This window comes from Sinocyclocheilus anshuiensis, unplaced genomic scaffold, assembly GCF_001515605.1.
Source record: "Sinocyclocheilus anshuiensis isolate Anshui unplaced genomic scaffold, SAMN03320099.WGS_v1.1 scaffold689, whole genome shotgun sequence".
Lineage (NCBI taxonomy): Eukaryota > Metazoa > Chordata > Actinopteri > Cypriniformes > Cyprinidae > Sinocyclocheilus > Sinocyclocheilus anshuiensis.
The window spans coordinates 416,511-429,920 of record NW_015536490.1 but is presented as its reverse complement, the minus strand read 5'-3'; the positions used below and the strand labels follow the sequence as shown (position 1 = coordinate 429,920).

At 35.1% G+C, this 13,410-nt stretch overlaps 2 protein-coding genes across 2 annotated transcripts in view; both read left to right on the top strand.

Moving 5' to 3' along the window:
• The first annotated feature begins 831 nt into the window (after positions 1-831).
• On the top strand, positions 832-4,942 carry LOC107685268 (CTD small phosphatase-like protein 2-A). Its single transcript, XM_016481799.1, has 7 exons — positions 832-1,062; positions 1,998-2,109; positions 2,795-2,838; positions 2,920-2,999; positions 3,865-3,991; positions 4,097-4,192; positions 4,523-4,942. Exons 1-7 carry the CDS (start codon positions 952-954, stop codon positions 4,586-4,588), a joined length of 636 nt encoding a protein of 211 aa, XP_016337285.1. The 5' UTR covers positions 832-951; the 3' UTR covers positions 4,589-4,942.
• Positions 4,943-7,166: 2,224 nt separating this feature from the next.
• LOC107685366 (NADH-quinone oxidoreductase subunit B-like) overlaps positions 7,167-13,410 on the top strand; it is an 8,704-nt gene continuing 2,460 nt past the window's right edge. The window contains exons 1-6 of the mRNA XM_016481938.1: positions 7,167-7,207; positions 7,821-7,942; positions 8,693-8,729; positions 8,824-8,892; positions 9,009-9,126; positions 9,573-9,752. Coding sequence (XP_016337424.1) covers positions 7,927-7,942; positions 8,693-8,729; positions 8,824-8,892; positions 9,009-9,126; positions 9,573-9,752 — 420 coding nt within the window. The 5' untranslated portion in view covers positions 7,167-7,207; positions 7,821-7,926. The remainder of the gene's footprint in view (positions 7,208-7,820; positions 7,943-8,692; positions 8,730-8,823; positions 8,893-9,008; positions 9,127-9,572; positions 9,753-13,410) is intronic.

The following is a 13,410-nucleotide window of genomic DNA, read 5'->3' as shown; positions in this document are numbered from 1 at the left end:
AAGAGTGAAAAATTTAAAGGGGTGTGTATATTCTCCGTACCCTCTGTATATATATATATATATATATACCTAAATTCAATATCAAAGTTGCTAGAAGAGTTTCTGATCATGTATCTGTATATACTTCTGAATTATTAGTATATGTCTTGCACTGCAGTGGGTTGGAGGGGTCCAGCCTAATACAGTTGTGGTTTGTACAGATTCAATGGCGGCTCTTATAAGACGTTGAAAATACATCAACAATGACCACATCTGAACTAAATTTGAACCTCTTAAAGACATCCTGTGGACGTCAATATTGGACGTCCAAAAGACGTCATAAAAACTTTCATTCTGGCTCTTCAGGAGACGTCATTTCAACGTCCGAAAAAGACGTTGAAATGACGTCGTTTGGACGTACCTTTGCGCAGTGGGTTACCAGAAACGGTTGAGCATGTTCTTTTAATATGTATAGCGTATGAAAGGGAAAGGCATCAGATGTTCCAAGAACTGGAACTGATGGGAATTAATAGTATATCTCTAAAGACACGATTAGGTTATGGGGTAATGCAATCAAGAATATATGGAGAATTGTTTAAGTATTTTAAAAAAGACACGATTAATGGAAAGAGTTTGAAGTTTTGACTTTTGTATTTATTTATGTAAAGATTTTAGTTTATTTTATTATTATCATTTAATCTATAACGGTTGAATTCATAGCTGAACCGTGTACGTTTCACACTCCAGACCAGTAGGTGGCGGACATGCACCTTTAACGTTGGTTTCCCAACCCGCCAAAAAAAAAACTCGAGAGGAGGAGGAGAAGAAGAAGAAGAAGTCATCAGTGTGGAAACGCTGAGACCGAATTCATGGAGATTAACGCGACGCTTGAACTAACATTACTACATTATTCCTGAGAGTTTAAAGTCCCTATGTCCGTTGAAGACGTCTTTTACTCGGGGCTCCAGCAAAATGAGACTTCGCTCGAGAAATATTTTAAATGAAAACCCGACGACACCGTCCCGCCGCCGTCGAGCCGCTCCGGAGACACCGGGACCGCAGACCCCGCAGGTCCAGACCCAGGTCAGTCTTGCTGTCATGAACACTACATATGAAAAGCAAACACAACTTGTCTGTGTTTGGTGTGATTGAGCATGTGATTCCGTGTTGTGAATGATCTGCACAGGCCTCGTTAGCATGATGCTAACCGATTTAAAGCAAGAAATCCGGTGAGCGGAATTAAACAATTTTGCTATATAAATTTGAATCAAAATATCATTAATCATCATGAAATATATATTGTTGTTCATATGAATAATAATAATTTGTAATTAATGTATTTCTGGTAAGTGTCGTAATGCTGCCTCAGCTGTTTATGGGCGGGTCCAATTCTCGCCGTGTGGCCAATAAGATTTTTAGTGTTTTTGAATGGCATTTGTGAAGCCAATCAGCTTCTCTGTGTATTGTCGATGAAGAAGCACATGGATCTTGTAGTTATTATTGTTTATTAAAGCACAAAGTAAATTAATTAAGATATTCTTTGTAAGATATCCGAAAGTAGGCGTTTATTTTAAATTTTTTTTTTTATTGCACTTATTTATATAAAAATACTGTTTAATTTCTTTGGTTTAGTAACTGCCTGAAACCAGTCTGTGACTTGTGTAAGAATCTTTTGAGTGTAAAACATATTTTAATAGAATGTCAATTTTAAATGATATTAGACAACGATATTATTCAGAAAATATACTAAAAGTAATTTTTTTTTAAAGTCTCTCCTGGAAGAATTTTAGAATTTTTATCACTGATTAAACCGAAAGATTGTATATGATTTTTATCAGTACTACTGTTGTTTCTTGTATAATGATTGTTTCTTAAGAAAATGTTATATGATTGTAATTGATTTATTGAAATGATATTACATGTTAATGTTGCCATGAATATAGCCATTGTTGCTGAAATGGCGTTAAAACATAAATAAATAAATTATTAACTGCCTGGCTTCTTTGCCCTTGCTTTAGGATGAAGTAAACGTTCTTCAAGACTGCTTGAATCTGGATGCTGATGAAGTCCCAACAGTAGCCAAACGTCCACGAAGGAGGAGGAAACCTTTATCAACTGTTGACAATAAAGGTACATTATTTAATTTGACAAACATTATTTAAGAGTCTATTAAAGGGTTAGTTCACCCAAAAATGAAAATTAGGCTGTGTTTTACTCACCTCCGAGGCATCTTAGGTGTATATGACTTTCTTCTTTCAGACGAATCCAGTCGGAGTTACATTAAAAATAGTCTTTGATCTTTCAAGCTCTATCATTGCAGTCAGCGGGTGTTGCATTGCTTCAGTCCAAAAGAAGTTAAATAAAAAGTGCCCATCCATTAAAAAAAAAAGTGTCTCACACGGCTCCGGGGGGTGAACAAAGGCCTTCTGTAGCGAATCGATGTGTTTTTGTAAGAAAAATATCCATATTCAAAACGTAATAATCACTTTAATGTAGCTAGGCTTCGTGCACCTTTAATGTGTCTGACATAGACGTTTGCATGCCATCAATGCAACAGATTCAAATGCATCAATGCTACCAATAAGATTTGGGCTTTTGGTCACATGCCTAGAGCTGCTTTTGTTATATAACGCATAAAATAGTGTTATTTGAACACCACGTCAAATACAGAACTCTGAATGGCTGTTTGAAAACATGTAAATGACTAAATTTCTTCTCCATAAAAAGAGGGTGTCGTAAATGGAAAGGGGTTTCCGCTTTTACATAAGTGCCACCAATTGTCAGCAAAATGATTTTTGCATTTTCATTCACTCAGATGGTATGCGAAAACCAGAACGAATTTTTGTGCTGAACATTTGTGTTGGTGTGAACGGGCCTTAATTTTTGCCAGTGAATAACTCTATTAATAAATCTGTTCTGATTTTTTTTTTTCTATTCCAGATGTTTGTTTACACCTCTGCAAAAAAGGAATATGCAGAAAAGACTGTAGATATATTGGACCCTAATAAAAAGCTCTTTAGGTGAGACATATGTTGAATGTCATGTACCCTAAATCTCAGCTGGGCATCTGCAAATCTCATAACATTTTTATTAACCTGAGAGCCAAACGATGGTCTAACTCAATGGTTCCCAACCCTGGTCCTGGAGGCACCCCAACACTGCACATTTTGCATGTCTTTTTTTCTCTGATGCACCAGTTTCAGATCTTGGGAGTTTCTACTAATGAGCTGATGACCTGAATCAGGTGTGTTTGATTAAGGAGACATACAAAACGTGCAGTGTTGGGTGCCTCGAGGACCAGGGTTGGGAACCACTGGTCTAACTGACTACGATATTTACATCATCTGATCAAAAATGTCACACGTCTTTCAGGGTTCTTCTAGTTAACTAAAATTAAAACCATTCAAAAAAATTGTTACTTGAAATAAAATATTTTATTTCAGCTAGTTGCCAAGGCACCATTTCTCATTTTAATTTAGTGTAACTAAAATGTGCTAAAATAAAACTGTTTAAGCTCCCAATAATAAGGAAGTATTGGGAGCTATCTATTTTTACTTTGTTTACAGGTCACAAACTTAGCTTTGAAGGAAGTATGAAAATGTAATTCTGTGGCGTTCTTGTTTTAAAGGCATCGTTTGTATCAGGACGATTGCTCCTGTGTGCTTGGCCACTACAGTTACTTGAAATAAAATATTTTATTTCAGCTAGTTGCCAAGGCACCATTTCTCATTTTAATTTAGTGTAACTAAAATGTGCTAAAATAAAACTGTTTAAGCTCCCAATAATAAGGAAGTATTGGGAGCTATCTATTTTTACTTTGTTTACAGGTCACAAACTTAGCTTTGAAGTATGAAAATGTAATTCTGTGGCGTTCTTGTTTTAAAGGCATCGTTTGTATCAGGACGATTGCGCCTGTGTGCTTGGCCACTACATTAAAGACTTGACTGTTCTGGAGAGAGACCTGTCAAAGACGGTCATCCTGGACAACGCCCCCCACACCTTCCCATATCACGTATGCTTGTCCTTACCTTTTCTATGTAAAAGGGTTTGTTAAACATCAAGTCTAACCAGTATATCAGTGACATGTTCTTATTGGATCTGTGTTTGTTCTTTCTAGCTGATGAATATGATTCCCATAAAGAGCTGGGTCGGAGATCAAGAGGACCGTGAGCTGCAAAAGCTCATTCCGTACATGGAGAAACTAGTGCATGCAGTGAGTTTTTTTAGCCATTAACATCAGTCTATATATATATATATATATAATTATTATTATTAAGCATATATAGCATGAAACATAATAACTTCAAATTACCTACCCAGTTCAAAAGGCCATTTATTGAAACTAATAATGTAACTTATAAAGTAGAGAAACCAGGCTAGATACTTTTGTTCCTAAACAGTAACCAATGATATAAGAGTCAAACATGGGAAAGTCACCTATAGAGAGAGAGAGAAAAAACTTGTTCCAAGTACTCGTTTTAATTACGTGAAAAATTAGTAGTAATTTTTAGTAATGATTAACCTGTTTTTTGATTGTTTCTAGGATGACATCAGAAATGTTTTAAAGAAGAGAACCGATCACTTCCACAGGCTGCTTTCTGAAGACTAAACCCTGAATTAAGTGTAAATAAATGTAGAGCTATCCTTGTAAATGCAGTGAAATTCCCAGGCTTCATACTACATATAAGGCTAAAGGTGTAGTATGGTTTTATACTCTTGTATAATAAAAGTTTATTTGATAGAGAATAGTCTTAACAGCTCACCTTTAATCATCCTGGTCAGCTGGTGTTCTGACCCGTTTTGAAGAATAGGACCAGAATCTTGCCTTTAATTTATTGATAAACCTTGAGATGTTTGTACAGGTTTGTGCCATTGGAAGAGTGTTTTCACATTTCAGACCGTTAAATTAATTTCAATATGCGTTGTACTCTATTTTCAAACAATACTTTGGCCAAATTTCAATTACCAATAAAAAAAAAACATTCTCTTTTCTGAAAAACGGTGGTCTGTAACTTGGTCTGTTTGTGTGTCAGACAAGGATAACACTTTAAATTGTTTGGTTTGCTAAGAAAAGGTGTGCTATCATTTTTAAGAAAGTCATGCCATTAAATGTTGCATGCACTACAAAAAAAATATCTAAACATTCTTAAATCAAGATACATTAACTTGGGATGCAGTTTGAACAGTTGTGGATAATTCTGGCAATGTTCACTTAAAAAAAAACAAAAAATAGGTGCATAAGCTCAGATCAAAGAGACTTGCAACCAATCAGTTCCAAAAACAACATACAAAACCTGTGCTAGTTGTAATATAGCAATATAATCTAGCATAATGTGAGATTTATAAGCAATTTTTGTAGGCAGGTTGGAAACACCAAATTAGGTAAATGATTTTCAGCACAGCACAAGGTTTAAATCTGTTCAAAATGAGTTCAATCTGTGTACTAATTCATTTGAGTTAAATCACGTCCCAGGTTAAACTAAATTAAAATAGGGAACAAATTAGTATAACATGGTCACAATTGAACTAAAATGAAGGAAAGAATTTAATAGGTTGTGGGAATCCATTTTTAATTTCTGAACACAATATCTAGTGACTTATCCCTAAAGGGTATATATTAGGCTATTATCTAAGTGTACATACCTTTTGCAAGAGTTCCTAATGATAGCTTTTGCACCTTTTTTCTTTAGTGTTTGGCACTTTTTTTCTGTTCTCAAACCCCAAAGCTCAGCACTGACCAGTAGTTTTTAAAAAGAATCTCAGTTTTTGACACGATTCATGCTTCAGTTGGCTGACTAAAGGTTAAAATGACTGTCTGGTAGCTTTGGATCCAGGTATGCAAACACCTGAGGATCATTTGAATCATACACAGAAACTGAGACATGAGTAATTATGATAATCAGACTCGATGATTATGGTACTTTTTTCAAGTAACTAGTAAAGTAACGCATTACTTTTTAATTTACAAGAGAATATCTGAGTTACTTTTTCAAATAAGTAACGCAAGTTACTTTTTTTTTTCCAATTTATTGATTGACAGCTCTCCTGTCCCATGTTGAGAGAAATCAGAAGATGCTACTGTAGTTCTAAAATAAATATGAATATGCATTAATTCATCTCACACAAAAAAAAAACACAGATTCAGTATTCCTCAAAATGAATAAAAATAATGCAACTCAGAATCTGCAATAATTAAATGTTAAACAACACAAATATCCTTTATGTATTTAATCCCATTCTATTAACCAATGTCTTTGCTTCTGACCTTCGATGATCCAGTTCAACCGTACTAATAAGCACAAATTACTCTAGACAAACATTTGTGTCTTTTTTTTATTGCTGAAGTGTGTTGAAATTTCTTCTTCTGCATTCTACTGTACGGACGTAAATGTACTTTCCCTTCAGCCTGAGGCTTATTAATTTCACTTTTGGTGTGAAAAGGCTTTTATATTTGCCAAAAATAGAACTTTTTTATTTTAAAAACAAACAAGCAAGCCCTGTCCAGATTTAAAAAGTAACGCAAAAGTAACGTAATGGACTTTACGAACTTACTTTCAATAAAAAGTAACTAAGTACCGTAATACGTTACTTTTTTATGGAGTAACGCAATATTGTAATGCATTACATTTAAAAGTAACTTTCCCCAACACTGGGTACAGCAGTCATAATTACTTTCATGCTGATGAACCTGTAATTGACTAACTACAGACTGATGGTAAAATTGTTCTTTTAAAAATACATTTTTTATATGGACCAGCTTTCAGCGCTTCAAAATAAAAACAAAAAAATACATACATCTTTGTCAATGAATAGTGAGCAATTTCTGTTACAATTTTAGTGTAATAATTATAGAATTTAGTTACAAAAATAATTAGATATAAAAAAAATTGAATATAGAAAATAAGTATAACTACAATTATTTAATACTAATCGATATTGAGCGCGATGAATAAATGTAATGTATTTTATTTTGTAAAAATTGCGTAGGAAGTGTGTGAATAATTAAATTGGCCGTGCTCTTTTTTTTTTTTTTTTTTGTTTAAAATGTTTTTGAGCGCGGTATTATCAAAGGACTTTTATATACAGTGATGAAGTCGCAGCGCGGATTCGACGAGAGGAGGGATTGGCAACAGCTGGTCTGTGACTGGAGCGTGCATGGTAGGAAGTGGCGTTGATTCCGGAAGTGATCCGGAAATGGAGGATGAATTGTGTGGCGCGGAAAGTGGAGGTAATGGAGATGAATGGAATGTAGTGGTAAATAGGAAAAGAAAGAAAATTAGTGGAAATATATCTGAAACAGACAGTGAGAAAGGAAGTCATATGTCAAGGAAAAGAAAAGAAGAGTATAAGGTATTGATGCAGTTTGCTGCTGGATCTTTGAATGCAGTTAACCCGTTGAAACTGTCTAAAGCACTGAAGGAAAAGATCGGAATGATGGAAAGTGTTAAGACTTTAAGAGAAGGTAGACTTTTGTTGTTTTGTAATGATAACAGACAACAAAAAGTGGCTTTAGGAATAAAATCGGTTCTAGGACAAAAAGTTATTTGTTCAATTCCAGAAGACAAAAGACGGGTTAAAGGAGTAATATCAGGAGTATCTGTATGTATTCTGAAGTTCAATTTTGAGTCCATCCACATTCCTAGAAATCTGACTACATTAACTTGACACTATTAGGTTATGGGGTAATGCAATCAAGAATATATGGAGAATTGTTTAAGTATTTAAAAAAGACAAGATTAATGGAAATAGTTTGAAGTTAGAGTTATATTAATATTATTTTTTTCTTTTATCTATAACGGTTGAATAATTCATAGCTGAACCGTGTATGTTTCACACTCCAGACCAGTAGGTGGCGGAAATGCACCTTTAACGTTGGTTTGCCAACCCGCCAAAAAACTCGAGAGAGGAAGAAGTCGCAGCGCGACCGGAAGTAGGTAACAGGCAAAGATGGCGGCGTTGATGGGTGAGTAAACGAGCTTGATCCTAGACGATTTAAATTCTCTGCATGGCGCAGTATTGCTATCACTGCAGCGTATATATGTGTGGAATGCATTAGATGTAACTAAACTACATTGCATCTTCAGTTGTTGAATGAATTCTTTCGTGCTATGATGGGCTTTACTCGCTGACCTTGTTACTCAACATGACTGATCTGAGACTCACTGCTTACAGATTAAAGTTGTGCAAAGATATGTTTTATTACTTATGGCTTTCAAAGTCAAAATGCCATTCAGGCAGGCGATATGCAGTGTTTTTGTAAATCGCTGCCACAAAATTGATATTTAGTATCTTAATGAAGCAGAAGAATCAAGAATTAAATGAGCGAAATATTTATTGCAGTTTAAAAAAATGTCTAATCACATAGTGAGCAGAGATTTAGGCACAGTATTCTTATTTTTAAGTTATTTTATTGTTATTTTCTAGAATGCGATTATGTACCTTGTTTGTAAAGTTGAAGCAATATATATATATATATATATATATGTTGTTGTTATTATTATTATGGTTTTAATGTATTTTTTTGATCTCATATGTGCAAGTTTATTTAGAATGCGTAGAATGCGATTATGTACCTTGTTTGTAAAGTTGAAGCAATATATATATATATATATATGTTGTTGTTATTATTATTATGGTTTTCATGTATTTTTTTGATCTCATATGTGCAAGTTTGTTTTTGTATAAAAACATAACTTTAAATGTGTTATTTCAGTTCCTCGCCTTCCTGCCCTTGGTTCCTTGAATCTAAGGTAAGTTTTGAATTAGTTTTAAGTATCTTTTTTCCTTATTTTATATAAAATGTTGTAACACCTTTTTAAACTTGATATTGTGCTTGTAATATAGGGCCATTTCATCATTTTCTGCTCATAAAAAGGTTCCTCTGACAGACAAAAAGGATGAAAACACCACAAGGTGCGAAGTGGATGGTTTTGTTATGGTTGTATGTCACCCATCCTGGGCAGTTACAGAATAACTATTACACTATTAACTGGGTAGTTATTACTAACTGTGCATACCCTTCTTTCCAGTCTGGTCCCGTTCAGAGAGAAAAGCACAGCTCTGGCACCAAGACCAGCTTCAGCGGTCAGCAGCAAGGGTGAATACATCATCACCAAGCTGGACGATCTGGTCAACTGGGCGCGCAGAGTACGCAACTCTTTACATCAGGGGTCTCCAAACTCTGTCCTGGAGGGCCACCGTCCTGCAGAGTTTAGCTCCAATGTGCCTCAACACACCTCTCTGGAAGTTTCTCGTATGCTTAATAAGACCTTGATTAGCTGGTTCAGATGTGTTTAATTGTGGTTGGAGCTGAACTCTGCAGGACTGGACACCCCTGCTTTACACATTACAAAAATGTGTTTTAAAAACACTAAATACATGCACTACCGTTCAAAAATTAGGTGTCAGTAGATTTTCTTTTCTTTTCTTTTTTCTAATGTTTTTGAAAGAAGTCTCTTCTGCTCACTAAGGCTACATTTATTTGATCAATAACAATTTATTCCTGTGATGCAAAGTTGAATATTTTTTTGTAAAAATGAGGGGAAAAGTTAAAAAAAACAAACAAAAAAAAAAGTCAAATGTTTGTATTTCAGAGCTCCTTATGGCCCATGACCTTTGGCCTGGCATGTTGTGCAGTGGAGATGATGCACATGGCCGCCCCTCGTTATGACATGGATCGGTTTGGTGTTGTATTCAGAGCCAGTCCCAGACAGGCTGATGTCATGATAGTCGCAGGGACGCTAACCAACAAGATGGCTCCTGCATTGCGGAAGGTAATTGCACCATATCAATAGTAATAAACTTGCCTGTCAATTAGGGGTGTGCGATATATATCGTCTACGATAATATCGTAATTCTTGTTTAAACGATATGCGATTTGACATTATCGAATATATCGCAAAAGCCAAATAAAAGCACACCAATAAAGTGCGCGCATAAACTATGATATGTAGGTTAGACTACTGCGTGGTGCACATTTAGAGTTCACACTTCCACTGCGTGATTTAGTCTATTAAAATACATTTAGATTCCCCCCAAAATTCAACATAAGGGGGCAAATATGCCCCCGTATGACTTTTAAATGTCTTATATATTTATATCTGAGAGTATAGTTTTTTCTCCAAATATCAGACGATTGCAAATGTGATACTGATTTTATAAAACAGTCCAATAAACAAGAAGTTAATATTAATTGACTTACATTTTAGACACAAGTTCCTCTTTTTGCTCTATTTCATCAACAAAAATAGTTCCAAAGGAAGCCACAGCAGAACTATTTTGCATCTCTGAGCAACACACGACGGTGTTTCGTTACTGAATCAATCAGCTGTTTGAACGAATTGGTTGAATGAATGACTCACTGACTACGTTTACATGGACATCAGTAATCTAATTATTTACCTTATTCTAAATAAGCCAGTATTATGATTATGGTGTTTACATGAGTTGCTTTTAAAATATTTCTTTCATGTTCCCATTTTACATGTTATAGTACATAGTTCGATTAATGGCACACGTCATTATGTCCCAACGTGACGCCATCCGACGTCCCCTCCGGAATTTCACATATAAACATATAGTTCGTCTTCGTGATGATGCCATGTACAGTTTTGGGTGTTTCATTTTTTATTTTATGAAAGCTTCAAGTGCAGTTAATTATTTGTACGTGCATACAGACAACGGCGGGTGTTGAAGCTAGTTTATTTGCCGTCAAACGGTTGAGCACTGCCGTGTGTGTATACTGTCGCAAAATGTGGTGAAAAGTCCTTCATGACGGTAATAATGTGATTAAGGTGTGTACATGTCTTTACTGCACTTAAATAATGCGACTAAAATAGGAATACGCCACATGTCTTAATTCGATTTCTGTTTACTTCGAAAATGACTTTAGCCGGATTAAGGTAATCAACAGTTTTGTGTGTTTCATTTTTAATTTTATGAAAGCTTCAAGTGCAGTTAATTATTTGTACGTGCATACAGACAACGGCGGGTGTTGAAGCTAGTTTATTTGCCGTCAAACGGTTGAGCACTGCCGTGTGTGTATACTGTCGCAAAATGTGGTGAAAAGTCCTTCATGACGGTAATAATGTGATTAAGGTGTTTACATGTCTATACTACACTTCAGTAATGCGACTAAAATAGGAATACTCCACATATCTTAATTCGATTTCTTTTTACTTCGATTATGACTTTAGCCGGATTAAGGTAATCAAAAATCTCTGTTTACATGGTAGATTCTTAATCAGAGTATTGTCTTAATCGTATTAAAATCGGGAGTATTGTTGTCCATATAAACGTATTGACTGACTCATTCATGCAGTGATTTGCCACCACCTACTGGCGATTTTAGGTTTATATTTAAAGTACTGTATATTTCCCTTTTTCCCAAAATCATTTCAAATATCACTATTGAACGTTTTGTTTTTTAAACATCAAAACATTAAATATGCATTTGTAACTGCAGGTTAAATGCATTCTTGTCCTGCATTAAACAGTGTAAATGCCGATTCAGATGCAGATTCTGCATGCCACCTCTGCATTGCAAGTTTGTTGATACTGATTTTATTTGATTGCTAACAGCCCTATAGTGTCTTACTATGTAAATCTATTGATTAAATGTAAGAATTTGACCGAAAAGATGATGCAGACATTTAATTAGGTTAGAAAAAATTGGTCTTATAAATATAAAAATGCCCATAAAAGGTACAAATCAATTTGTTACTCCTGCAAACTAATCACCGCACAGAATATGAAGAATATCAATAATTTCATTTTTTTTTAATAACTTCAAATATTAGTAGGCTATTCAACATTATGTTTAAAATATCAAAACAGTAATGCATTTGTAACTGCAGGTTAAATGCATTCTTGTCCTGCATTAAACAGTGTAAATGCCGATTCAGATGCAGATTCTGCATGCCACCTCTGCATTGCAAACACAAAGTTTGTTGATACTGATTTTATTTGATTGCTAACAGCCCTATAGTGTCTTACTATGTAAATCTATTGATTAAATGTAAGAATTTGACCGAAAAGATGATGAAGACATTTAATTAGGTTAGAAAAAATTGGTCTTATAAATATAAAAATGCCCATAAAAGGTACAAATCAATTTGTTACTCCTGCAAACTAATCACCGCACAGAATATGAAGAATATCAAAATCTTTGGGAGTCAGATGTCCACGGCAGTCCTAAACCTGGCAAAGTACCAGCACAATAACACGCTCAGCAAAATATCATCTAATTATCGTTATAGCCAAAATTCCCGACAATGTCGAGATTTCATTTTTTGTCATTATTGCACACCCCTGCTGTAAATATAAATGTTTAGTACTAGGTTTAAACGGATAGTTCATCCAAAAATGAAAATTTTGTAATTTACTCACCCTCAAGTTGTTCCAAACCGGTATGAGTTTCTTTCTTTTGTTGATCACAAAAAAAAATATTTTGAAGAATGTGGGTAACCAAACCGTTAACGGTGGTCATTGACTTCCATAGTATTTTTTTCCATACTGTAGAGGTCAATTGCTACCGTCAACTGCTTTGTTCCTAACATTCTTCAAAATTAGGGTTGGGTACCGAAACCCGGTACCAATATGGCACCGGTACCTATGTAACCGGTATGTACTAGAACCGAATCAGAATGCAGATTTCGCTGCCTCATTTCGGTGCCATGCCTGAGCGATCGATTTAAATATTTGTCCTCTGGTTCTCCGAAAAGGACGTAAGAAGCATCATATAATATAGAAAAATAATTTCCCGATTGAGAAAATGCACACGAACTCAAGTCGGAAAGCTCTAATAATACAAATCTTTGTAGTAACGAGAGTGTCCATGTTGTTTTCACATTCCAACTTAAAAGCACAACTCGGGAAATGAGAGCATCCGAGGAGCGCGTGAATGCACTAATTACACTTGCTCTGATGGCAGCATGTAGCCTTCCGTTAACTAAGCTAAACATGCTTAAATTAAAATGCCTAAAGCTAAACCTCCCTTGTATTCACATTTCTAAACCTGTTATCCAACAAAAGAGAACATTATAACCTTTTTACTCCACAACACCAGTCAAATGCTTCCTTTTGTGATCTGATGTGGCTTCTTGTCACAGAATGAGGCAGAAAATATGTTCTATAGGCTACTTTAAAAAGAATACATCGATTAGCAATGGATTATACACTGAACAAAAATATAAACGCAACACTTTTGTTTTTGCCCCCATTTTTCATGGACTCAAAGATCTAACTTTTTCTATGTACACAAAAGGCCTATTTCTCTCAAATATTGTTCACAAATCTGTCTAAATCTGTGTTAGTGCGCACTTCTCCTTTGCTGAGATAATCCATCCACCTCACAGGTGTGGCATATCAAGATGCTGATTAGACAGCATGATTATTGCACAGGTGTGCCTTAGGCTGGCCACAATAAAAGGC

Excerpts from the sequence above, each read along its gene's own strand:
- LOC107685268 (XM_016481799.1), top strand. The coding sequence starts at position 952 with ATGAGACTTCGCTCGAGAAATATTTTAAATGAAAACCCGACGACACCG. Across the intron at positions 2,839-2,919 it reads TTTTTGTGCTGAACATTTGT|ATGTTTGTTTACACCTCTGC; the intron begins GTTGGTGTGAAC and ends TTTCTATTCCAG. Across the intron at positions 3,992-4,096 it reads CCCACACCTTCCCATATCAC|CTGATGAATATGATTCCCAT; the intron begins GTATGCTTGTCC and ends TGTTCTTTCTAG.